The sequence below is a fragment of the Pristis pectinata genome, chromosome 12 (genome assembly GCF_009764475.1).
Source record: "Pristis pectinata isolate sPriPec2 chromosome 12, sPriPec2.1.pri, whole genome shotgun sequence".
In the NCBI taxonomy this organism is placed as follows: Eukaryota; Metazoa; Chordata; class Chondrichthyes; order Rhinopristiformes; family Pristidae; genus Pristis; species Pristis pectinata.
In genome coordinates, this window is record NC_067416.1 from 51,784,631 (window position 1) to 51,811,963 (window position 27,333).

The following is a 27,333-nucleotide window of genomic DNA, read 5'->3' on the forward strand; positions in this document are numbered from 1 at the left end:
CCTCATGTTCCTTATCCTCTCTCACCCTAAACCTCTGGCCCCCAGATTTGGAGTCCTCTATCCTGGGGAAAAGACTGTTACCGTCCACCTTATCTACGCCTCTCATCATTTTAAACATTTCTATAAAATCGCCCCTCATTCTCCTACATTCCAAGGAATAAAGACCGAGCCTGGCCAACCTCTCCCTGTAACTCAGGCCCTCGAGTCCTGGCAACATCCTCGGAAATCTCTCCTGCACTCTTTCCAGTTTAACCACGTCTTTCCTATAACAGGGTGACCAACACTGTACACAGTGCTCCAAGTGCGGCCTCACCAACGACTTGTACAACTGCAACATAATGTCCCAGCTCCTGTACTCAGGGAACTGACTGTTGAAGGCCAGCGCGCTAAATGCCCTTTTCACCACCCTGTTTACCTGTGACTCTGCTTTCAATGAGCTGTGCACTTATACTCCTAGGTCCCTCTGTTCCATTGTACTCCCCGGCGCCCTACCATTCATGGTACAAGTCCTGCGCTGGTTTGACTTTCCAAAATGCATCACCTCACACTTATCTGTATTGAACTCCATTTGCCACTCCTCAGCCCACTTCCCCAACTGATCAAGATCCCCCTGAAATCTACGATAACCTTCTTCACTCTGAACACCTCCGAATTTCGCTTCGTCTGCAAACTTACTGATCAAGCCTTGTGCATTCGCATCCAAATCATTTATAGAAATAACCAATAACAAGGGTCTCAACACCGACCCCTGCGGCACACCACTGGTCACCGGCCTCCATTCTGAGAAACGGCCTTCAACCACCTCCCGCTGCTTCCTACCTGTGAGCCAATTTTGAATCCACCTAAATAGCTCTCCCTGGATTCCATGGGACCTAACCTTCCAAACCTTCCATGCAGGACCTTGTCAAAGGCCTTGCTAAAGTCTAAATAGACAACATCCACTGCCCTCCCCTCATCTACCCTTTTGGTTACCTCTTCAAAAAACTGCAAGATTTGCCAAGCACGACTTTCCACGCACAAAGCCACGCTGACTCCTCCTAATCAGACTCTGTCTGTCCAAATGCTGGTAGATCCTGTCCCTCAGAATTCCCTCCAGTAACCTCCCCACCACTGATGTCAGGCTGACCGGCCTGTAGTTCCCTGGCTTGTCTTAAACAACAGAACAACATTGGACACCTTCCAGTCTTCACAAACTTCGCCAGTGGCTAACGATGAAGAAAATGTCTCCACAAGGGCCTTGCAATTTCATCTCCAGCCTCCCACAAAGTCCGAGGAGGCACTCGGTCAGGCCCTGGGGATTTATCCACCTTAATGATGATGATATAAGATGTCTTTATTCATCACATGTACATCGAAACACACAGTGAAATGCATCTTTTGCGTCGAGTGTTCCGGGGGCAGCCCGCAAGTGTCGCCACGCTTCCGGCGCCAACATAGCATGCCCACAACTACCTAACCTGTACGTCTTTGGAATGTGGGAGGAAACCGGAGCACCCAGAGGAAACCCACGCAGACATGGGGAGAACATACAAACTCCTTACGGACAGCTGTAATAGAGTTACGCTAATTGCTGCACTACCATGCTCTGTAAGGCTGCAAATACCTCCTCCCTAGTCATACGAATGTCCTCTGAAACATCTCCACTAGTTTCCCACATCTCTTGAGCAACCATGATTTTCTGCTCAATAAACACCGAGGAGAAATATTTGTTAAAAATCCTACCCATCTCCTGCAGCTCGAGACATTGGCGGCCTTGCTGATATCTAAGGGGACCTATGCTCTCTCAAGCCACCTATCTACTCTTAATATAGCTGTAGAAACTCTTGGGATTTTCCTTCACCTTCCCTGCCAGATCCAACTCATACCCTCTCCTTGCCCTCCTGATTTCCCTCTTGGGATTTCTTAATCTTTTTATCATCATCAAGGGATTCACTCATCCCCGCCCTCCTGAACCCAGTGTATACTTCCTTCTTTTTCCTGACCAGACCCTCAATATCTCTCGTCAGCCTGGGTTCCCCAAACTTGCCAGGTTTACCCTTTCCCCTAACAGGAAAAAGCTGCCCCTGGCCCTCAGTTATAAGACTATTGAACGGACATCTTGTACAATAAAGATGAACTCTTGACCTCACAGTCTACCTCGTCGTGGCCCTTGCACCTTATTGTCTGCCTGCACTGCACTTTCTCTGTAACTGGAACACAATCTTCTGCATTCTGTTATTGCTTTTCCCCTGTACTAACTCAAAGTATTTATGTTTTGAAATGAACTGCATGGATGGCACACAAAACTGAGTTTTTCACTGTATCTCGGTACTTGTGACAAAATTCCAATTACATTGGACATTTACCACCCAAAGATAGCCTCTGAGCTGAGCTAGTAATGCCGCAAGATTCTAACCCTGCAAGCTTTCACCAGATGGGGCCTTCCCTGTGCCACTGAGTCAGATCAAGGTGCTCTGCCCGGGACCGCAAGAAACTGCAGAGAGTTGTGGACACGGCCCAGTGCGTCACGGAAACCAGCCTCCCCACTGTGGACTCTGTCTACACTTCTCTCTGTATTGGTGAAGCAGACGGCATAAACAAACACCCCACCCACCCCGGACATTCTCTCTTCTCCCCTCTCCCATCAGGCAGAAGATACCACCAGGTGGTCACATACCACCAGGCTCAAGGACAGCTTCTATCCCACAGAGATAAGACTATTGAATGGTTCCCTTATACCATGATCAGATTAGATTAGATATCTTTATGAGTCACATGTACATCGAAACACACAGTGAAATGCATCTTTTTTTGTGTAGAGTGCTCTGGGGGGGCAGCCCACAAGTGTCGTCACGCTTCCGGTGCTAACACAGCACCCCCACAACTTCCTAACCCATACGTCTTTGGAATGTGGGAGGAAACCGGAGCACCCGGAGGAAACCCACACAGACACACGGGGAGAATGTACAAACTCCTTACAGACAGTGGCCGGAATTGAACCCGGGTTGCTGGCGCTGTAATAGTGTCATGCTAACCACGACACTACCGTGCCACCAACATACAGACTGGGCCAACCAAATGCATGGGAATAATGTGGAAGGCAAATCAATGGAGTGCAGAAAGGAGGAACTTTTAGATCAGTGTTGAGGTGCCAATAAAGAAACAGGCTATTTTAAATTCAGGATTGTGGGGTGAGAAGGGGTTAATTAGTAATCTGGTAGTTGACGTTATGGAAGAGTGGTTGGGGACAGTGATTGGTATTGGTATTGGTTTATTATTGTCACTTGTACCAAGGTACAGTGAAAAATATGTCTTGCATACTGATCGTACAGGTCAATTCATTACACAGTGCAGTTACATTGAGTTAGTACAGAGTGCATTGAGGTAGTACAGGTAAAAACAATAACAGTGCAGAGTAAAGTGTCACAGCTACAGAGAAAGTGCAATGCAATAAGGTGCAAGGTCAGATCAGAATATGATTGAATTTTATACCAAGATCTAAAGTGATTTTGTGAATCTGAAACCAAGGTGTTATGTCTAAAGCAACACACAAAATGCTGGAGGACCTCAGCAGGTCAGGCAGCATCTATGGAGGATTCCAGTGTCTCTTGAGTCTCCGAGTTCCTTCAACGGCCTCAGACAACCTGCGGATCACTGGGTTTGCCAGTCTCAGGGAACCCTCCCCTCTGGTGAGTTGATTGTTGTCAGAGGCAGACAGGCCCAGGGTAGGAATGACAACAGGCTTTCTGCAGAGGCGGCTCTGTGTGTTACAAGACGAGGACAAACATAAACTTACCGTAGGTTCTACAGAACTTACACGGGGGCAAAATCAACAACAAAATAAACATAATGACACTGGTGCAAGACTGACAGAGAATAAAGAAATACAGCCCCAGGTAGTGGGAAGGGTTAGTTTTTCCTTCCCCTCCCTCTTCTTTTGATCTTCCTTCGGTCTTTCAATGTTAACATCCTTTCCCACTCCCCCTCCAGACTCCCCACTCCACCCCGCACAACACCCCCCTCGGTCCCCCACAACCATCCACCTATGACACACACACACACACACAGTTCACCCTCCCCCCAATGTGGCCCCGGTTCCATCTGCCGGACACCCCTCCCCCAGTGGTTCCCATTCCCACGTCCAGCTCGGGGAGCCCTGTGTGGTCCTGGTTATCTCCCTCCAGCAGCCGTCTCCGACCTTCACACCCTCCCCTCCTCCTCCTCCTCCCCCTTCCTCACCTACCCCCTCCTTCCCCTCTCCCTCTCCTCCTCCCCTCCTCCACCTCCCCTCCTCCCATCTGTCTCTCATTTTTTCTCTGTCTGCTCCCATCCATCATCCACCTGCCACTGTCTCCAAACTCCACCCCTCACTTCCACCCTCCTCTGTCCACCAATCACCTCGGGCTCCTGCCTCCCTCCCTCCCTCCCTCCTCTTCACACCCGCCGCCTCCCCTCCCCACCCCCGATGCAGGGCGTCGGCCCTTCCTTCCCTCCCACAGACGCCGCTCAGGCGGCCCAGTTCCTCCAGCCGACTGTTGCTCCGGATTCCAGTAGCGGCCCCCACCCCCCACGTGTCTCCCCCAGCGTCTCTCTCCCCGCCAGCGCCTCCCCTCAGCCTCTCCCCCACCCCCGCGCCTCCTCCGTCTCCCCCCCAGCATCTCCCCCACTCAGCCTCTCTCCGTGTCTCTCCCCGACCCAGCGTCTCACCCCAGAGTCTCCCCCTACCCCGTGTCTCCCCCAGCGTCTCCCCTGCTCCCCCAGCGTCTCCCCTGCACCCCCAGCATCCCCCCCGCACTTCCAGTGTCTCCCCCCCACCCCGTGTCTCCCCCCGTGTGTCTCCCCAACTCTCCCACTCCCCCAGCCTCTCCCGCCGCGGTCTGTTCCGACCCGGATAACAGCGGGTGCAGTTCCCTGTGTTTGCACGGAGCCTGTGGTCCCAAGGACGGGACCTTCCCCACGCACGGCTCCCGGCGGCAGGGAGGACCGGAGAGCCGGGGCGGGGGGTTTATCCACACCCGGGCTGTGGTGTTTGGCCCCGAGGTGGGGCTTTGGATCCAGTGCGGACCTGCAGAAACTTCACGGGACGTCATGGGGCAGTTCCGGCTCTCTCACTGCTGTTTCTCCACTCCCCCTCTCCCTCTCCCATCCCTCCCTCTCTCCTCCTCTCCCCTCCCTCCCCCTCCCCTCTTCTCCCTCCCCCCTCCCCCCTCCCTCTCCTCCCTCCTCCCCCTCCTCCCCCTCTCCCCCCTCTTCCCTCTTCCCCCACACCTCCCTCTCTGCCCTCCCACTTCCCTCTCTCCTCCCTCTCCCCTCCGCCCTCCCCCTACTCCCCCTCCCCTCCAGATCTGGGTCCCGGACCTTGAGCAAAATCTGACGCAAGGCCCGACACGATTTCCCCCTCTGCCGGGACCGCTGCTGCCCGCCCCGCTGTGCTCAGCCGCTTGTCCCTCCTGCTCTGGGATTGTCCTGTTTTAATGCAGACGGGAGGTGCGGTTCTGCGGCGGGAGGAGCTGGTTCCGGCTTCCGAACGGAGGAGCCTTCAGTCGAGCTGGGTGAATGGAGTTTTCGGTTGTGCGGGGAGAGGAGGCTGGAGCGGGGGCAAAGGCGATGTCTCTGCCGGGGGAAGGGCCACAGCGTCGCCGCCTGGTCGGGTGTTCGATCCGGCAGCCGGGAGAGCATTGGGAGAGAGAGGGGGAGACAGAGAGAGAGAGAGAGACAAAACAAAGGAGATCTTGCAGCGCCAAAACGCTGGCACCGCCTTAGATGATTTTGCAAAAATATTTAAACCTGGTGTCCACTGGTCCCGGAGCCATCTCCTCGTTACTCTGCACACAAAACCATCTTGTTTAAAGTCTCCACTCCTCAGAAGCACTTCTCCCGTCAATATGTGAAGCTAAACCCGCCCCCGATCTCCGGAATCACTCGCATGTGTCCCTGAAAATAAATTCCCAACTCTGCGTCCGCTTGTGAGGTCCGAGCTGAGTGAATCTTGTTAAAAGGAGCCAAAACAGTGAATGTCTCTCGGCACTGCGTTGGGGCATTAGGCTTGGTATTTTGGTATTGGTATTGGTTTATTATTGTCACTTGTACCGAGGTACAGTGAAAAACTTGTCTTGCATATTGTTCATACAGGTCAATTCATTACACAGTGCAGTTACATTGAGTTAGTACAGAGTGCATTGAGGTAATACAGGTAAAAACAATAACAGTACAAAGTAACAGTACACAGCTGCAGAGGAAGTGCAGTGCAATAAGGTGCAAGGTCACAACAAGGTAGATCTTGAGGTCAGAGTCCATCTCATGGTAGAAGGGAACCGTTCAATAGTCTTATCACAGTGGGGTAGTAGCTGTCCTTGAGCCTGGTGGTACGTGCCCTCAGGCTCCTGTATCTTCTGCCCGATGGGAGAGGGGAGAAGAGAGAATGACCCGGGTGGGTGGGGACTTTGATTATGCTGGCTGCTTCACCAAGGCAGCGAGAGGTAAAGTCCAAGGAGGGGAGGCTGGTGTCCATGATACACTGAGCTGTGTCCACAACTCTCTGCAGTTTCTTGTGGTCCTGGGCAGAGCAGTTGCCGTACCAAGCCGTGATGCATCCGGATAGGATGCTTTCTATGGTGCATCGATATAAGTTGGTGAGTGTCAATGGGACATGCCAAATTTCTTTAGCCTCCTGAGGAAGTAGAATTTGCTGGTGACATTTCTTGGCCATGGCGTCTACGTGATTTGAACCAGACAGGCTATTGGTGATGTTCACTCCCAGGAAGTTGAAGCTCTCAACCCTCTTGACCTCAGCACCATTGATGTAGACAAGTGCATATCTGAGGCACTGGTGAGCTTTCTTGGCACCTCAATGCACTCTGTACTAACTTAATGCAACTGCACAGTGTAAAGAATTGACCTGTACGATTGGAATGCAAGACACGTTTTTCACTGTACCTCGGTACAAGTGACAATAATAAACCAATACCAATACAATCGCCAAGTCCAACACCACCAAGACCCAAAATGTTGACTGTCCATTTCCCTCCATAGATGCTGCCTGACCCACTTTGACTTCCTCCAGCTCCCTTATGTATTGCTTCAGATTTCCAGCAACTGCAGTCTCTTGTGTCTCCATCTGCTTTGATACCCCTTTTAACAGTGAAAGACAGAAAACACATTGAATTTCAGTGGCAGAGTAGGTGAGGGAGGCAACGGGTAGAACAGAGGGCAGAAATGGCCCATTCTGATTATAGATGGAAAGACAACCAGAGATTTTGATGCCAGTCTGGATGCTGCAATGTTCCCAGATGGGAGATGACGTTGTTCCTCAAGCTTGTGTTTGTCATTATCATAACAGCTCGCTACAGAGACTGAAGTCTCAGCTGAAATACTGTCCTGTACCTATTGATGACTTATGTAAATTTCTTTTATAGGATCCAACAAGCAGAGGATTTGTTCATGCGAATCTCAAACACAACATCAGCGAATTCACACTGGGGAGAGGCCGTTCACCTGCTCTGAGTGTGGGAAGGGAGTCACTCGGTCATTCCAGTTGCTGATGCACCAACAAATTCCCAGAGAAGAGGCCGTGAATCTGCACTGAGTGAGGGAAGGGCTTCCTTCAGTCATCCCTCCTGCTGACACACTGGTGTATTCATACTGGGGAGCGGCTATTCTCCTGCTCAACGTGTAGTAAGGGATTGGCTCAGTTATCCAGCCTGATGACGCACCAGCGAGTTCATGCCGGGGAAAAGCCTTTCTTCTGCTCGGAGTGTGGGAAGGGCTTTGCTCAGTCATCCACCTTGAAGGCACACCAGCGAGTTCACACTGGGGAGAGGCCATTCTCCTGCTCAACGTGTGGGAAAGTATTCGCTCGGTTCTACAGCCTGATGAGGCACCAGCGAGTTCACACTGGGGAGAGGCCGTTCTACTGCTCCGAGTGTGGGAGGGGATTCAGTGATTCGTCCAATTTGCTGACACACCAGTGAGTTCACACCAGAGACAGGCCGTACACCTGCTCCGAGTGTGGGAAGGGATTCACTTGGTCAACCCATTTGCTGACACACCGGCGAGTTCACACTGGGGAGAGGCCATACACTTGCTCCGAGTGTGGGAAGGGATTCACTCAGTCATCTGATCTGCTGAAACATCGGAGAGTTCACACCGGGGAGAGGCCGTTCATCTGCCCTGAGTGCGGGAAGGGATTCACTCATTCTTCCAACCTGATCATGCACCAGCGGATACACACGGGGGAGAGACCGTTCTCCTGTTCAACGTGTGGGAAAAGATTCACCCATTTATCTAGTCTGCTGAATCACCAGCAAATTCACACCGGGGAGAGGCCGTACACCTGCCCCGAGTGTGGGAAGGGATTCACTCGGTCGTACCTTTTGCTGACACACCAGCGAGTTCACACCAGGGAGAGGCTGTACACCTGCTCTCAGTGCGGGAAGGGATTCCCTTCGTCATCTAACCTGCTGAAACACCAACGAATTCACACTGCAGAGAAAGATTAAACATGCTGTATGCTCAATGTACAACCATCACTGCTACTGAAATCTAGCGCAAATTCACAAGTGTTACTGGTGTTCACGGGGATCGGATTCTGTCAAGGCTGCTGATCTTGCCCAGGATTGAACCCTGGTCATTGGGCACAGTTAATTTCCTTTTGTAATCTCTTTAACTGTGTTAGAGTTCAATGTTCTGGATCTCTGATTAAAATAAAGCAGTTCTGTTTGAAACACTTTATCGAAGGCCCTTCCTGTCTCTGCAATGCACACAATGAACAGTAGAAAGAGAGGCCATTCAACCCATCTGTTGCCTTCCCGTGTTTCTGCTCCCCACCAGCCTCCTCCCATCTCAGCCAGTGTGAATATTCAGAGTAACAGAGAGATGCAGCACAGAAATTGGCCCGTTTGACTCACTGAGTCTGCACTGATTAACAACCAGTCATTTACTCTGATCCTACATTAATACATTTTTAAAATTCTGCACACATTTGCATTGACCACACCCTGCTTCACCCCCACCACCAGCAGATTCTACTCATCACCCACACATTAGGGACAATTTACAGTCCTTTAATAACCTTTCAGCCCACACCTCTTGGGACGTGGGAGGAAACCCACACAGTCACAGGGAGAAGGTGCAAACTCCACACAGTCAACACCCGAAGTCGGGATTGAACATTGTCAACGTGAGGCAGCAGCTCTACGAGCTCTGTGCTCATTCGGCTTCCCATTCAATGCATTCCTGTGGTTCACCTCCATCCCTCCGTGTGGTGACACGTTCCACATTGTTGAACTGTGTGGGTGAAGAGCTTCCCCCGGAATTTCCTGCAGGACTTTCAGCAGATTGATGGCAAAGACAACAGCTCAGCAGGGGTCTTGTCCCAGATATTAGAGCAGCACAGCTAATAGAGCTGCTACCTTGCAGTGACAGGAGCCCAGGTTCAATCCAGATCTTGGGTACAGGCTGTGTGGGGGTTCTCCCTGTGACTGGGAATTTCTTCCAGGAGCTCCAGTTTCCTCCCACGTCCCGAAGACATTGTTGGTTGGTAGGTCAAATGGCTGCTGTAAATTGCCGTTGGTGAGTGGGAGAAGTTGGGGAGAGTTGACGAACGTAGGGAGAATTTTAAAAAAAGGATGAATGTGGGATCAGTGTGGAGTTGTGGACTGTGTCGGCCTGTTTCTGTGCTGTATCTTTCTGTGACATTCCCCATCCATCAAGCCTCGGGGAGAAAGTAATGGTGTTTAACTCTACTTTTTTTTAATATATCTTTATGCCGGCTGTCTTCCCTCTGCGCTCAGTCCTGATGCAGTATCTTGACCCGAAACAACAATCATCCCTCTGCCTCCACAGATGCTGCTCGATCTGCCGAGTTCCTCCAGCAGCCTTTTTGCAGCAGATTCCAGCATCTGCAGTCTTATCGTGTCTGCAACTGCCAAAGATCCAGACTGCGCCTGCTCCCCACACGGCAGCCCGGCACAGTCCTCCGCCTGTGATGAAAAACACTGTGATGTTTGTGAGACACGATTTCCCATTCACAAACCCGTGCTGACTATCCCTTAGTGGTCCTTGCCTTTCCACACGCTGGTAGGTCCTGTCGCTCACAATCCCCTCCAGTAATTTCCCACCACTGATGTTAGGTTCACTGGCCTGTGGTTCCCTGGCTTGTCCTTGCAGCCCTTCTGAAATAAAGGCACACCCTCCAGTCTTCTGGTATCTCACCTCTGGCTAAGGAAGATGCAAATAACTCTGCCAGGGCCCAAGCAATTTCTTGCCTATTCTTCCTGCAAGGTCTTGGGATGCAATTGGTCAGGTCCTGGAGATTTGTCCACCCTAATATGCTTTAAGTCTGCCTGAACCTCCTACTTTGTATTGACGATATGTCCCAAGACATCACTACTCATATTCCTTAATTCCTTAGCTTGCATGACCTTCTCTGTGCAAATATAGATGAGAAATATTCATTTAAGATCTCGCCCCTCTCTTGTGGTTCCACACACAGATGACAGCATTGATGCTTAAATGGACCTATTCTCTCCCTAGTTACCCTATATTGGGCTTCCCCTTTTCCTATCTTCAGTCCTGAAGATCGTCCTGATCCCGAAACGTTGACCACCTGCTTTTCTCCACGGATGCTGCCTGGTCTGCTGAGTTCCTCCAGCATCATTGTGTTTTTCATCCAGATTCCAGCATCTGCCGTCCTTTGATTTCCAATGTTACAGGCAGATGATTGACAGCAGAAGTGACCACTTCTGATACAAACAGAGGGAATGAGTTACCCAGCATTGAATTTAATGTGGGGTCTGGACCCCTTTTCCTCTTATTCACGATTCACTTGTTCCAATCCACTCACTGCATTGGGTGCTCACAGTGTGGCCTCCTCTACACCAGAGGAACTGAACACAGGTTGCATCACCACTCTGTGGGGAACCTGTGTTCAGTCTGCAGGATCAACCCTGAGCTCTCGCTTACCTGTCACTTTAATTCTCCCTCCCACCCCCACCCCGACCCCCACCCCCTGCACTGTTACAACGAGGCCCGACACCAGCCTGAGGAACAGCACCTCCTCTTCCCCCTGGGTACGTTGCAGCCTTCCAGACCCGGGACATGCCCTCTTCTTGTTACCACCATCGGGGAGGAGGTACAGGATCCTGAAGACCCACACTCAGTGATTCAGGAACAGCTTCTTCCCCTCCGCCATCAGATTTCTGAACGGTCCATGAAGCCATGAACACTACCTCGTTATTCCTCTTTTGCACCATTTATTTATTTTTGTAACTTTTTTGTCTTCATGCTGCCACAAAACAACAAATTTCACGACATACGTCAGTGATAATAAACCTGATTCTGATTCAGCTCTGAGCTGCACCTCACAGATTTAATCAACCACCTTATCATCCCCCTCTCTGTCCCCTCCCACCTCCCCTCCCTCTTCCACTGCCCTCCCTCTGCCCTTCCGTCTCTCCCTCCCACCAACCACACTCCCTCCCCCTCCCCTCTCCCCCTCCCCTCTCCCCATTCCCTCCCCCTCCCTCCCGCCCTCCCCTCTCCCTGTCCTCCTCCCTCCCTCCCCTCCATCCCCCTCCCTCACCCTCCTCCCCCTCCGTCCATCACCTCTTCCCTCCCCCCTCCCACCACTCACTCCCTACCATCCCCTCCCCTCTCCTCTCCCCTCCCCTCTCCCCTCTCCCCCTCCACTCTCCTCCCTCCCTCCATCCCCTCTCCCCTCCCCCCTTTGCCACCCCCCTCCTCCCTCGCCTCCCCTCCTCTCCCCGACTCTCTCCTCTCCTCTCTCCACAAGGATCACTCATCCGTGACTCCCTTGTCAGCTGGTCTCTCCTCACCCATCCCCCTCTCAGCACATCCCTGGAACCGCACCAAGTGCTACACCTGCCCCTGCACCTCCTCCCTCACCACCATTCAGGGCCCCAGACAGTCCTTCCAGCTGAGGCCGTCCTTCACCTGTGCATCCACCGGTGTCATTTATTGCATCCGGTGCTCCCGGTGCAGCCTCCTCTACACCGGTGAGACCCGACACAGATCGGGGCATCGCTTTGTCGAGAACCTTCACTCCATCCGCCTACCAGCCGGGATCTCCCGGTGACCGGCCATTTTAATTCCACTGCCCATTCCCCCACCCACATGTCTGTCCTCGGCCTCCTCTACTGCCGAGGGGAGGCCAGACGCAGATTAGGGGAAGCGGTGACCACTCCCCTCTGTCCCGTTCTCCCTCATCCCACTGAGCTTCCGATAGTTCACTTCCATTCGATCTCACTTCTGCTTCTGTTCTCTCACTTGTTCAGTTAACGCACAGATTTGCTCTGTTGATGTTTTCGTGTCTCTGTCCCACGGACTGTGTAACCTGTCACAGTTCTCCTTTTCCTTTTTCACTTGCTCATCATCTGATCTTTATGTTTTTCACAGTCCACATCGTGCTGGTCTTGTAACTGAACACGTTCCCTCATTCTTCATTGTGATTGGATGCTGGCGTCCATCCAGTTTTCTCCTTCCCCTCGGGAATTCTCTGGATCTTACCCCATGCACGTTTAATATTATCCAGCAGCCGGACCCCATCAGACTCAGCATTGGTGGGATATTTTGTTCTGATTTCTTCACTAATCTTCGCGGCTTGGTACGGCAACTGCTCTGCCCGGGATCGCAAGAATCTGCAGATAGTTGTGGACACAGCCCAGCGCGTCACGGAGATGAGCCTCCCCTCCTTGGACTCTATACCTCTCGCTGCCTTGGTGAAGCAGCCGGCATAATCAGAGACCCCACCCACCCAAGTCATTCTCTCTTCTCTCCTCTCCCATCAGGCAGAAGATACAGGAGTCTGAGGGCACGTACCACCAGGCTCAAGGACAGCTTCTACCCCACTGTCATAAGACTATTGAATGGTTTCCTTATACAATGAGATGGACTCTGACCTCACGATCTACCTTGTTGTGACCTTGCACCTTATTGTCCACCTGCATTGCACTTCCCTGTAGCTGTGACACTTTACTCTGCATTCTGTATTGTTTTACCCTTGTCCGACCTCAATGCACTGTGCAATGAATTGACCTGTACGAACGGTATGCAAGACAAATTTTTCACTGTACCTCGGTACAAGTGACAATAATAAACTGATACCAATACCAATAATCTTATCCAGTTGGGATATTTTGTTTCGATAAGAACCCAAACCTTCAGTCATCTATTCACAAGTAACAACTTATAAGGAGAGAGTTAAATTTTCCAGAAGTCATATTTGATTCCTCCTTAGTTTGTGCTAAAGTGTGTGAGACAAAATAGTGTGAGCTGAGAATGTGGGGAATGTTTTGCGAATGTAGCAGGGTGCTGATACTCAGCCTTGAGAGGAACGTGTTATCTAAGCAGTGAAAAACATGTTTTTCCGCAAAACCTGATGTCTTTAAGTTATGTGCCTCGGCCAAAGGTCCCAAGAGATATGAAGGTACCACCTGGTACCATGGAAAAGTAGTGGGGTAAGGGAGGGTGTTCAAATGGGGCTACTTCTCTGTGCAAATCAGAATCTCAGTTTAGGCTGGAGTCACGACCGGGTGCTGTGAGAGTGAGACAGTGAGCGAGAGAGGGACAAGAGAGAGAGAGAAAGAGAGAGAGAGAGAGAGAGAGAGATAGAAGAGGCTGTTGGACACCTGGGCTTCCCTCTTGCATCTGCAGCAGATCAATTCATTGACTGATTGATTGATTCTTTCCCCCTATCTTTCGATGAAGTGGTTATTGAGTGGAGTTTATATAATTCTAATAAAGTCAGCTTTTATAACCTTTAACACATATAACGTGCCTCCTTTATTTGCGAATACCTCGCTGTTGAATCAGGAAAGAAGAAGGAATGAATTTTAAAACATTCTCGTTACAAATGAAATGATCTGCATGGATGACATGCAAATCAAAGTTTTTCACTGTACCTCAGTACGTGTGGCAATAATAAACCAACTTAGCAATGATTATTTCAATGCCCTTCCGAAGGCAGGGATTGTTGGGATGCTGGTTCAGTGCCAGATGTTGGATCATCCCATTAATGTGAGAAGTTGTAGGATTGTGCCAATGTGGATAATCATTTTGTCCCTTCATTCCTAGTTTTTGGCAGATTACTCTTCCGATGTCCTGTGAAGTGTTTGAAGTTGTTGTAATGCCCCCTTATTGGAGGTTGTTGTTGTAGTACGCAGCCCACACGAGTCGATGCTGTTGTGTGAAAGCACCGTTGAAATAAATGCCTGAAGCCCAGTCAACGCAATTGTTACTTTAATGACCATCTGTGCCCCGTTGTTGTAAAGTGTGTGAAATTTTGTTGTTGTCATGTCATAGAGCAATACAGCACGGATACAGGCCCTTCGGCCCAACCAGTCCATGCTGACCACGGTGCCCACCCAGCTGGTCCCAATTTCCTGCGTTTGGCCCATATCCCTCTAAGCCCCACCCCTCCATGTACCTGTCCAAGTGCTTCTTAAATGATGCTGTTGTAGCTGCCTCACCCACTTCCTCTGGCAGCTCGTTCCACACACTCACCACCCCCTGCGTGAAAAAGTTGCCCCTCAGGTCTTTACCCTCTTGCTCGGCCCCCTAATTTTGGATTCCCCTACATAGAACATACAGCACAGCACAGGCCATTCGGCCCAGAATGTTGTGCCGACATTTTATCCTGCTCGAAGATCCATCGAACCCTTCCCTCCCACATCGCCCCCCGCATTTCCCTATCATTCATGTGTCTATATAAGAGTCTCTTGAATCTTCCTAATGTACCTGCTCCCACAACCTCTGCCGGCAGTGCGTTCCACGCACCCACCACTCTCTGTGTAAAAAACTTACCCCTGACATCCCCCTTATACCTTCCTCCAATCACCGTACAGTTATGTCCCCTCGCGTTAGCCATTGTCGCCCTGGGAAAAAGTCTCTGACCGTCCACTCGATCTGTGCCTCTTATCATCTCGTACACCTCTATCCAGTCACCTCTCACCCTCGTTCTCTCCGAAGGGAAAAGCCCGAGCTCGCTCCACCTGTCCATCCATGAGGAGCGATGAACGGAAACAACAGCAGAGGCAGAGAGGCGACAGGTGGACCCAACAACAGGGCTGAAACGGACGGGATCCGACAGGGAAGGAAGGTGGGGCAGGGAGCCCAATAACGGAGGGAGGCTGAGCAGGCGGCAACAGTGGAGGGAGGAGGGTGTGGGTGAGGGGCAGATTGGAGTGGGTGGAGGAGGGGGAAAGTGGGTGAGAGGGGACGGGGTGGGGGTAGGAGGAACGGGGTAGATCAGGGGGAGAGAGACTGGGGGTGGGGGTAGGAGGAACGAGGTAGATCAGGGGGAGAGAGACTGGGGGTGGGGGTAGGAGGAACGGGGTAGATCAGAAGGAGACAGAATAGGGACAGAGGGGGAACAAGTGACCTGAAATTGGAGAATTGGATGTTCATAGGTTTAGACAACCCAGGTGGAAAATGAGGTGCTGTTCCTCTCATCTGCATTGAGCCCCCGCCACCACCTCCGCCCACCCCCACCGGCAGTGGAGGGAGCTGAGGACAGACAGGTCTGTGTGGGAATGGGGAGGGAAATTAAAACGGCTCACAACTGGGATCTGCAGAGGACAATGGCGACCTGAAACTGGAGAATTCAATCCCCGCAGGAGGGGGAACACCAGTCCCTCCCATCCCGTGAGGCCAAAACTGGACGTCCTCCCTCAGACCCCGGTTTGGTCCAAATCCCTCTGAACCTTTCTCCTCCCTGTCCCCGTCCCAAGTGCCTTTCTAGTGTTGTTAATGTACCCGGCTCAACCACTTCCATATGTCACAGCGTCACACAACACAGAAACAGGCCCTTCGGCCCATCTGGTCCATGCTGACCAAGGTGCCCCAATCCAAGCGAGTCTCATTTGCCTGCATTTGGCCCACAACCTTCTAAACCTGCCCAATTTCGAAGAAATGTATCTGGGGAAACTCTCCTTACGGCGTATGAATGCATTGCTTTAGATCAAGAATTTCTTCAGACAGCCAGGCATTGATTATAAGGAGTTTGACATAACATTTCTTCATTAGTCACATGTACACGGAAACACACAGTGAAATGCATCTTTTGCGGAGAGTGTTCTGGGGGCAGCCTGCAAGTGTCTCCACGCTTCTGGCGCCAATATAGCACACCCACAACTTCCAAACCCGTACGTGTTTGGAATGTGGGAGGAAACCGGAGCACCCGGAGGAAACCCACGCAGACATGGGGAGAACGTACAAACTTCTTATAGACAGCGGCCGGAGTTGAACCCAGGTCGCTGGTGCTGTAATAGCGTTACGCTAACCGCTACACTGCCGTGCCAGACTCAAAGAGCTGACAGCAAGGAACTATTTTCCTTAGTCGTAAATGATGACCAAATTGAATTAGTTAATGAATTTGGTTTGAAATTAATTGCTGGGAGGGAGATAAGACAAATAATGTATTTATTTGGGTCTCTAAGATCATATCTTTAAAATTTTTTAAACAGAATACCATTAAACAAAGGACGACAAAATTCGAAGCCGAGCCACAGACAGCGATATCAGGATCATTGATGAAACCCTGACCGATGGTTTGAAAGAGCAACTTGGTGGGGAAGGGGGTGAGAGACTGACGCAGAGAATTGAGAGTGCAGAAATATTTAATTGGTCAAAAAAGTTGTTCATTACAGTATCATCTTTAGGAGAGTCAAAACTATAAAGTTTGGAATAAAATTCTCTAAAAGTATCATTTATTTCTCAATGATCCATTGTCCTTTCTCCATTGGCTCTGCGAACTTCCTTAACTTGCCGTCCAGCTGTAGAGGTTTTTAATTGATTAGCCAATAATTTACCTGTTTTATCTTCATGGATATAAAATTGAGTTTTATCTTTTAAGAGTTGATTTGCAATTGGATATGTTAAAAGGAGATCATATTTGGTTTTAATTTCAACTCACCTTTTATATAAAGTGGGATCTGGATCCTAGGCATATTTTTGGTCTAGAAGTTGCAATTGATTGGCTAAATCAATCCTCTCTGTGTCAGCTTTTTTCTTAACACTTGCCGTGTAAGGAATAATTTGTCCTCTAATAAAGGCTTTAAAAGTATCCCATATAATAAGACTAGAAGCCTCCCCTGGGGTATTCTCTTTAAAAAGAAAGGGATTTGTTTCTCCAAAAATTTTAAAAAGTCTTTATCAGATAGCAAAGTTAGATTAAAACGCCATGATCTAATTATTTGAGGGAGTCCGGGGAGATTTAAAGATAAAAACACAGGAGCATAGTCTGAAAGAGCAATCTCTTTCTATTCACAGGATCTGATTGATGAAATCATTTGACTGTCAATAAAAAAAAATCAATCCTGGAATATGTGTGATGAACATGAGAAAAAAATGAATATTCCCTGTCTTCTGGATGTAAAAAACGCCAAACATCAGTAACTTTATAGTTCTGATTCTCCTAAAGATGATACTGTAATGAACAACTTTTTCGAACAATTCATATTTCTACACTCTCTGCTGCTAACTGAAAACAATTGGATAAATTTATTACTCATGAGGAAATCGCCGAGGTTATACGGTTAATGCACTCTGGAAAGACTTTGGGTCCTGATGGATTTCTGGGAGAATTCTATAAGGCTTTCTCCTCATTGCTTATACCTTATTTAAGTTTTGTTTTTTCGGATTCTTTCAAATTGGGAAGGTTACCACAATCCTTTTATGAAGCCTCCATTTCACTTATTCTTACGAAGAATAAAAATCCAACACAATGTTCTTCGTACCAATTTCTTTACTGAATGTTGATGTTAAAATTTTATCCAAAGTTTTGGCTTGTAGATTAGAAAATATTTTACCGTCAATTATATCCAGTGATCAGACGGGGTTTATCAAAAACCGTTATTCCCATTTTAATATTCGTCGTTTATTGAATATTATCTATTCTCCCTCAAGGAAATATCGGAATGTGTGATATCTCTAGATGCCGAGAAGGCCTTTGATCACATTAAATGGTGCTACCTATTTAAAAACTTAGAGAAATTTAACATTGGGCCCGATTTCATTCAATGGATTAAATTACTTCATTTATCTCCTTCTGCCCATGTTCTTACTAACTTTCAACTTTCTGAACCTTTCAAACTTCAACGTGGAACCAGACAGGGATGCCCTTTGAGCCCTTTGCTATTTGACCTGGTTCCAGAACCTTTAGCTCTCGCTTTTCGAGAATCAACAGAGACTGCCGGTATCTTTAGGAGAGTTTCGCTCTTTGCTGATGATTTACTGCTCTTCATTTCTCATGTTGAGACTTCGTTACCTTCTCTGCTTTCTTTACTTTCCCGTTTCAGTTTTCAGGATATAAACTGAATTTACACAAGAGCAAACTTTTCCCTTTGAACAATCTGATGCCATTCGACATTAACCTTCCTTTTAAAACTGTAAGAAATCATTTTACCTATTTGGGTGCAACTATTACTAAAAATTATAAACATTTATTTAAAGAGAACTTTCTTGCTTTACTGAATGATGTGAAAAGGGTCTTACCAAATTGGTCACCCCTCTCAATATCGCTGATTGGCCACATTAATTCTATTAAAATGAATATTTTACCTAAATTTATGTATCTATTTCAGGCTTTACCTGTTTTTATTCCGAAGTCTTTTTTTGATTCTCTTGACTCAATTATCTCTCCTTACATATGGGGAAATAAACATCCTAGATTAAATAAAGTTCATTTTCAGAAAGCTAAAAACAATGGAGGCTTTGCCTCACCCAACTTTAGGTTTTATTACTGGGCAGTCGATATAGGAAATCTTACTTCTTGGTTACATTACATTAATCATGAGGCCTGTCCACTGTGGGTTTCTTTGGAAGCTAATTCTGTTAAAAAACTTTCTATTATTTCTTTGCTTGGCTCTTCACTTCCTTTATCAATAAATAAACTAACTGATAATTTGGTAGTTAAACATGCTTTGAGGGTTTGGTTACAATTTAGAAAATACTATGGTTTATTGAGATTTCTTTGTCTAGTCCCATTTTTGCTAACTTTTTCTTTAAACCTTCTATGACTGACATAGTTTTTAAAGAATGGGAAAGATTGGGTATTACTTGTTTTCAGGATCTGTTTGTTGGTGGAAATTTCTTAATGTTTGAACAATTGTCAACGAAATATAATTTGCCAAAAACTCACTTTTTTCGATATTTGCAAATTAGAGGTTTTCTCCGATCTCCAGTACATACCTTCCCTATAAGTCCTGATAAGAACTTACTAGATGTAATTTTTAATATGAAGCCTTTTTATGATGCTTCAATATCTAAGATTTATGGTAGGTTATCAGGAACGAATAAGGTCCCTTTAGACAAAATTTAAAATGCTTGGGAGCGTGATCTGCAGATTTCAATTTCTGAGGAAACTGGTTAATACTTCATCATTATGTGTACGTCACTCCTTCCTTCAATTTAAAGTGGTCCGGAGAGTTCACTTGTCCAAAGACAAGTTATTGCGTTTCTATTCGGATATATCTCCTTATTGTGACAAATGCAATAATGGAGAGGATTCTTTAATTCATATGTTTTGGTCATGTCTGAGTCTGGAAAAATTTTGGATAGAGGTATTTCAAACTTTTTCAGTACTTCTTAAAATAAATTTTAAGCCAAATCCTTTAACTGCATTATTCATGATTGTTGGAGAAAAAGGTATAATTCTGGAAACTTTGGACTTACACATATTGGCCTTCATTTCTCTTACAGCCAGGAGGGCTGTATTGCTTAAATGGGAGGAAACTACGCCCCCCCCTCCACTCATGCTCAGTGGTTACAGGATGTTATGTCATATCTAAATTTAGAGAAGGTCTGTTGCTCTATTTCTGGATCTATTCTGAACTTTCAAATATCATGGGGACCTTTTTTGAACTACTTTCAAAACCATTGATTTTGTGCTGAAACTACAGATATTGGCTAATATTACCATGTCTTTAGGATGTTACTAAACAGCTTTGGTTTTGGCAGTGGGGTTAGATTTTTTTTATATAATAAAATTATTCCAACTTCAAATCAATATTGTTCTCTTTTTTGTTTATTGATATGAAGCATTGTGATTTCTAGTGTGATTCAACACAATCTATCGTGTAACATTTTGTTCTTTTTTCACTTGGTTTCATGCACTTTGTACTTTTTTTTGAAATTAATAAAAATATTGAAGAAGATACTCAATGCTCGGTAACTCAATCCCTCTGTTTGTATCAGAGAAACAAAGGACGGCAGATGCTGGAATCCGGATAAAAAACACAATGATGCTGGAGGAACTCAGCAGGCCAGGCAGCATCCGTGGAGAAAAGCAGGCGGTCAACGTTTTGGGCTCAGGACCCTTCTTCAGGACTGAAGACGGGAAAAGGGGAAGCCCAATATAGGGTAACTAGGGAGAGAATAGGTCCCTTTAGGCATCAATGCTGTCATCTGTGTGTGGAACCACAAGAGAGGGGCGAGATCTTAAATGAATATTTCTCATCTGTATTTACACAGAGAAGGTCATGCAAGCTAAGGAATTAAGGGATACGAGTAGTGATGTCTTGGGACATATCGTCATTACGAAAGAGGAGGTGCTGGCAGTCTGAAAGAATATTCGGGTGGACAAATCTCCAGGGCCTGATCAATTGCATCCCAAGACCTTGCAGGAAGAATAGGAAAGAAATTGCATGGGCCCTGGCAGAGTTATTCGCATCTTCCTTAGCCAGGGGTGAGACACCAGAAGTCTGGAGGGTGTGCCTTTATTTCAGAAGGGCTGCAAGGACAAGCCAGGGAACCACAGGCCACTGAACTTAACATCAGTGGTGGGAAATTAATGGAGGGGATTCTGAGCGACAGGACCTACCAGCATATGGAAAGGCAAGGACTGCTAAACGATAGTCAGCACAGCTTTGTGAATGGGAAATTGTGTCTCACAAACATCACAGTGTTTTCCATCACAGGCGGAGGACTGTGCCGGGCTGCCGTGTGGGGAGCAGGTGCAGTCTGGGTCTTTGGCAGTTGCAGACACGATAAGACTGCAGATGCTGGAATCTGCCGCAAAAAGGCTTGTGCATAATCAGTGCAGACTCAGTGAGTCAAAGGGCCCACTTCTGTGCTGCATCTCTCTATTCCTCTGAATATTCATACTGGGTGAGATGGGAGGAGGCTGGTGTGGAGCAGAAACACTGGAAGTACCAGATGGGCTGAATGGCCTCTCTTTCTACTGTTCATTGTGTGCATTGCAGAGACAGGAAGGGGCTTAGATCAAGTGTTTCAAACAGAACTGCTTTATTTTCATCACAGATCCAGAACATTGAACTCTAACTCAGTGAAAGAGATTACAAAAGAAAATCAACTGTGCCCAATGACCAGGGTTCAATCCTGGGCGAGATCAGCAGTGTCGAGAGAATCCGACCCCCATGAACACCTGCAACACTTGTGAATTTGCGCTAGATTTCAGTGCCGTGATGGTTGGAAATTCAGCATACAGCATGTTTAATCTTTCTCCGCAGTGTGGATTTGCTGGTGTTTCAGCAGGTCAGATGACCAACGGAATGCCTTCCGGCACTCAGAGCAGGTGAATGGCTTCTCCCCAGTGTGAACTCGCTGGTGTCTCAAAAAATTGGACAAATCAGTGAATCCCTTCCGACACTCGGAGCAGGTGTACGGCTTCTCCCCAGTGTGAACCCACTGGTGTCTCAGCAGCTGAGACGACTGAGTGAATCCCTTCCCGCATGTTGAGCAGATGAACGGCCTCTTCCAAGTGTGAACTATCTGGTGTATCAGCAGCTCAGACGACCAAGTGAATCCCTTCCCGCACATCAAGCAGTTGAACGGCCTCTCCCCGGTGTGAACCTGCTGGCGCCTCAGCAAATGGGACGACCGAGTGAATCCCTTCCCGCACTGTGAGCAGGTGTACGGCCTCTCCCCAGTGTGAACTCGCTTGTGCCTTGTAAGGTGGGATAACTGAGTAAATCCTTTCCCACACGTTGAGCAGCAGAACGGCCTCTCCCCAGTGTGAACTCGCTGGTGCATCATCAGGTTGGATAACTGATTGAATGCTTTCCCACACGTTGAGCAGATGAACGGCTTCTCCCCAGTGTGAACGCTCTGGTGTGTCAGCAAATTGGACGAATGAGTGAATCCCTTCCCACACTCGGAGCAGGTATACGGCCTCTCCCCAGTGTGAACTCTCTGGTGCTTCAGCAAATGGGACGACCGAGTGAATCCCTTCCCGCACTCAGAGCAGGTATATGGCCCCTCCCCAGTGTGAACCCACTGGTGCCTTGTAAGGTAGGATAACTGAGTAAATTCTTTCCCACACGTTGAGCAGAAGAATGGCCTCTCCCAGGTGTGAACTCGCTGGTGTGCCTGCAAGTGGGATGACCGAGCAAAGCCCTTCCCACACTCTAAGTAGTGGAATCTGTGGGAAGAGAAACAAATAATGTTTCAGGTTGGAAACCCTTTGTCAGAACCGAGAAAGTGAGAAAACAAGTTTTAAATTGCAGAAAAGATGGGGAAGGGATAAATACACCATTAAAACCACAGGAAGTGGGAACAGGAGTAGAACATTCAGTGTCTCAAGCCTGCTCTGCCATTCAGCAGGATCATGGCTGACTTTCCTGCTCTGTCCCCATAACCCTCGATTCCCCTACTGATTAGGAATCTATCCCAACCTGAAATATACCCAAGGACACTGCCACACAGTTTTCCGGAGCAAGATGGGTGCTAGTAAATTTCTCTTTCATAAGGCTGTGCTAACTCTGCTCAATAAGTTACAATTTTTCAAACAATCAATCAGATAAAAGGTCAGTCTCCAAACTAAAACATTAACTCTGTTTCTCTTTGCACAGATGCTGCCTGACCTGCTGAATTGTCCAGCAGTTTCTGGTTTTACTTCAGATTCTGGCATCTGCAATTTCTCTTTAAAAACAGGACAAAGAGAACGTTTCCGATTGAGGATGTCTCAGTGGCCCCCGGGTCCCCACTCACTGGTCCCTTCCCTCATTCCCCCTCTCTCATTCTGTCCTCACCCCCTGCCCATTCCCCCAAACCCTGCCCCTTCTCCCTCATCTCCGCCCTCATTGCCCGTCCCCATTCCCCCTCTCTGCTTCCCCTCTGCCCCTCATTCCATGGCCCCCTCCCCCTCATTCCCCCTTACCCATTCCCCCTCAATCCCCCCTCTCCTTCCTCCCCCTCATTCCGCTTCCCACGTTTCCCCTCCCCGATTCTCCCCATCCCTCTTTGCCCCCTTCTGCACATCCCCTCCCCCTCATTTCCCCACTCCATTCCCCTCCTCTCCCCATTTCCCCCTCCCACCTCCTCCCTCATTCCTCCTGCCGTCTCCGCAATTCCCCACTTCCTCAATCCCTGCTCCCCACCCCCTCAATCCCCCACCCCTCCCCCTCCCTCCCCTGCTCCCCCTTCCCCCTCCCCCCTCAGTTAACAACAGTGCGTCCCTTCCTGATGAACTTAACGTATTCTATGCACGGTTTGAACAGGAGGGAGGTGGATTGTCACCATCCACCCCTGACAGCCTCCAGTGCAGCTGAACCTGTGATCACAGTGGAGGACGTAAGATCAGTCTTCCAGAGAGTGAACACGAGGAAAGCACCTGGCCCAGATGGTGTCCCTGGCCGTGTGCTCAGATCTTGTGCTGATCAGCTGGCAGAAGTATTTGCGGACATATTCAACCTCTCCCTGCTTCAATCTCAGGTTCCCACCTGTTTTAAGAAGACCACTATCATCCCGATACTGAAGAAAAGCAAGGTATCATGCCTCAATGACTACCGACCAGTGGCTCTGACATCCACCATCATGAAGTGCTTTGAGAGGTTGGTCATGGCACGTATCAACTCCAGCCTCCCAGACAACCTGGACCCACTGCAATTCACCTATCGCCAAAACAGGTCTGCAGCGGATGCCATCTCCCTGGCCCTACACTCAGCTCTGGAGCATCTGCACAGTAAAGGCACATACATCAGACTTTTGTTTATTGACTACAGCTCTGCCTTCAATACAATAATCCCAAGCAAGCTTGTCACCAAACTCCGAGACCTAGGACTCAACACCTCCCTCTGTAACTGGATCCTTGACCTTCTAACAAACAGACCACAATCAGTGAGGATAGGCAGCAATACCTCCGGCATGATTATTCTCAACACTGGTGCCCCACAAGGCTGCATCCTCAGCCCTCTACTCTACTACCTATACACTCATGACTGTGTGGTCAGATTCTGCTCTAACTCCATCTACAAGTTTGCAGATGATACCACCGTTGTAGGCCGTATCTCAAACAGCGATGAGGCGGAGTACAGGAAGGAGATAGAGAGCTTAGTGGAATGGTGTCATGACAACAACCTTTCCCTCAATGTCAGCAAAACAAAAGAGCTGGTCATTGACTTCAGGAAAGGGGGTGGTGTACATGCACCTGTCTACATCAACGGTGCTGAGGTCGAGAGGGTTGAGAGCTTGAAGTTCCTGGGAGTGAACATCACCAATAGCCTGTCCTGGTAAAATCACGTAGACGCCACGGCCAAGAAAGCTCACCAGCGCCTCTACTTCCTCAGGAGGCTAAAGAAATTCGGCACGTCCCCTTTAACACTCACCAACTTTTAACGATGCACCATAGAAAGCATCCTATCCGGATGCATCACGGCTTGGTACGGCAACTGCTCTGCCCACGTCTGCAAGAAACTGCAGAGAGTTGTGGACACAGCCCAATGCATCAAGGACACCAGCCTCCCCTCCTTGGACTCTTTCTTTACCTCTCGCTGCCTTGGTGAAGCAGCCAGCATAATCAAAGACCCCACCCACCCGGGTCATTCTCTCTTCTCCCCTCTCCCATTGGGTAGAAGATACAGGAGCCTGAGGGCACGTACCACCAGGCTCAAGGACAGCTACTACCCCAGTGTGATAAGACTATTGAACGGTTCCCTTAAACAATGAGATGGACTCTGACCTCACGATCTACCTTGTTGTGACCTTGCACCTTCTTGCACTGCACTTTCTCTGCAGCTGTGACGCTTTACTCTGTACTGTTGTTTTTACCTGTACTACCTCAATGCACTCTGTACTAACTCAATGTAACTGCACTGTGTAATGAATTGACCTGTACGAACCATATGCAAGACAGGTTTTTCACTGTACCTCGGTACAAGTGACAATAATAAACCAATACCAATACACCAAGCCGAATGCCCCAACGCAGTGCCGAGAGACATTCACTGCTGGTAAGTGGCTCCTTTTAACAAGATTCACTCAGCTCGGACCTCACAAGCGGACGCAGAGTTGGGAATTTATTTTCGGGGACACATGCGAGTGATTCCGGAGATCGGGGGCGGGTTCAGCTTCACATATTGACGGGAGAAGTGCTCCTGAGGAGTGGAGAGTATAAAAAAGATGGTTTTGTGTGCAGAGTAACGAGGAGATGGCTCCGGGACCAGTGGACACCAGGTTTAAATATTTTTGCAAAATAATCCAAGGCGGTGCCAGCGTTTTGGCGCTGCAAGATCTCCTTTGTTTTGTCTCTCTCTCTCTCTCTCTGTCTCCCCCTCTCTCTCCCAATGCTCTCCCGGCTGGCGGATCGAACACCCGACCAGGCGGCGACGCTGTGGCCCTTCCCCCGGCAGAGACATCGCCTTTGCCCCCGCTCCAGCCTCCTCTCCCCGCACAACTGAAAACTCCATTCACCCAGCTCGACTGAAGGCTCCTCCGTTCGGAAGCCGGAACCAGCTCCTCCCGCCGCAGAACCGCACCTTCCGTCTGCATTAAAACAGGACAATCCCAGAGCAGGAGGGACAAGCGGCTGAGCACAGCGGGGCGGGCAGCAGCGGTCCCGGCAGAGGGGGAAATCGTGTCGGGCCCTGCGTCAGATTTTGCTCAAGGCCCGCGACCCAGATCTGGAGGGGAGGGGGAGCAGGGGGAGGAGAGAGGGAAGCGGGAGGGCAGTGAGGAGGAAGGGGAGGGGAAGGGAGCAAGGGAGAAGGGGGAAGGCGGAGTGCGAAGGGCAGAGAGAGGGTGGAGGAGGAGAGGGGGAGGGGGAGGGCAGAGGTAAGGGGAGGGCTGAGGAGTGAGGGAGCCGGGACTGCCCCAACATGCCGTCCCGTGAAGTTTCTGCAGGTCCGCACTGGATCCAAGGTAGATCGTGAGGTCAGAGTCCATCTCATCGTATAAGGGAACCGTTCAATAGTCTTATCACAGCGGGGTAGCAGCTGCCCTTGAGCCTGGTGGGACGTGCCCTCAGGCTCCTGTATCTGGGATTGCGAGTTCTGGGAGCCTGCCCGAGTCCCCTGACCCTCCTGTAGACACAGGTCTGTAGACACTGCGCGGGGTGGAAGACTCTCACTTCAGTACTTGAGGGTCCTGAGGTCCGTGTCCCAACGTGGAGCAAACTCCCCCCTCAATCCCACGAACAGAATTCCTTCTCATCGAATGAGGAATCTGGCAAGTCCCTTCAGTTGTAGAGTCATGGAGGGGGTGAGGACAGAACGAGGGAGGGGGGAATGAGGGAAGGGACGGTGAGCGGGACCCGGGTGCCCGATGACATGAGGTCCCCCAGCCCGGAGGCTGAGGAGGGGGGGGGGCCGGGTCGGTCCAGGAGGGGCTGATCCCCTTGGCTGGGAGGGATCTCTCTGCTCTCCCCACCTGCGCCCCCACAATGGCTGGGAGCCCGTGTCGGGAGGGTGAGGGTTGGACACCCCTGGTCCCTTCACCTCTTCCCCTGGTCAATGACAGGGTTCGCGCTGCAACAGCTGGAAGGAAGATAAAGTGCGCAACATCTGCCCAACGTGGGTTAAACGTAACGTGTGACTGGTCGCCCTGAACGTGGTCTGTCCACAGTTCCAGAGAGGTATTCGGGCAATGACCTGGCACCACCCGCTCACATGTTATCCATTGAGAAGGCAGACAGTACTTCAATACAGGGAAGGCACAGGATCTTTGGTCTGAAGTATTAACCCAAAACGTCGACAATTTCTTTCCCCACAGATGCTGCTCGACCTGCTGAGTTCCTCCAGCAGATTGTTTGCTGCTCCAGATTCCAGCATCTGCCGTCTCTGGTGTTGACATTAACTCTTTCTCTTTCCTCAGATGCTGCCTGAATTGGTGAGTTTTTTCCAGCAATTTCTATGTTTTTTCCTGATTTCCAGCATCTGCAGATTTTTTATTTGCATTTATAAAATTTTAATTTTCAGGGGAAAATGGGCTGGAATGATAGGAAAATGGAAGGCTATGTGGGAGGGAAGGGTGAGATAGATCTTAGAGCAGGATAAAACGTAGGCACAACATCGTGGGCCGAAGGGCCTGTACTGTGCTGTAATGCTCAAAAAAAAAACACGTCTGGACGAACAAGGGGCATAAATGATGCTTTCAGCAGCAGAT

The 27,333-nt window shown here is 49.1% G+C and overlaps 1 protein-coding gene and 2 pseudogenes across 1 annotated transcript; 1 reads left to right on the top strand and 2 right to left on the bottom strand.

Moving 5' to 3' along the window:
* The window catches only part of LOC127576615 (zinc finger protein 850-like), a 97,891-nt pseudogene extending 71,653 nt beyond the window's left edge, over positions 1-26,238 (bottom strand).
* Positions 1-27,333, top strand: part of LOC127576610 (zinc finger protein 721-like) — a 75,638-nt pseudogene that overhangs the window by 44,859 nt on the left and 3,446 nt on the right.
* On the bottom strand, positions 21,257-26,848 carry LOC127576851 (zinc finger protein 239-like). Its single transcript, XM_052027658.1, has 3 exons — positions 26,838-26,848; positions 25,645-25,716; positions 21,257-22,375 (listed from the first exon to the last, which is right to left on the bottom strand). The coding sequence occupies exons 1-3, from the start codon at positions 26,846-26,848 to the stop codon at positions 21,448-21,450; spliced, it is 1,011 nt and encodes a 336-aa protein (XP_051883618.1). The 3' UTR covers positions 21,257-21,447.

Excerpts from the sequence above, each read along its gene's own strand:
- LOC127576851 (XM_052027658.1), bottom strand. Across the intron at positions 22,376-25,644 it reads GGAGCCTTCAGTCGAGCTGG|ATTCCACTACTTAGAGTGTG; the intron begins GTGAATGGAGTT and ends CTCTTCCCACAG.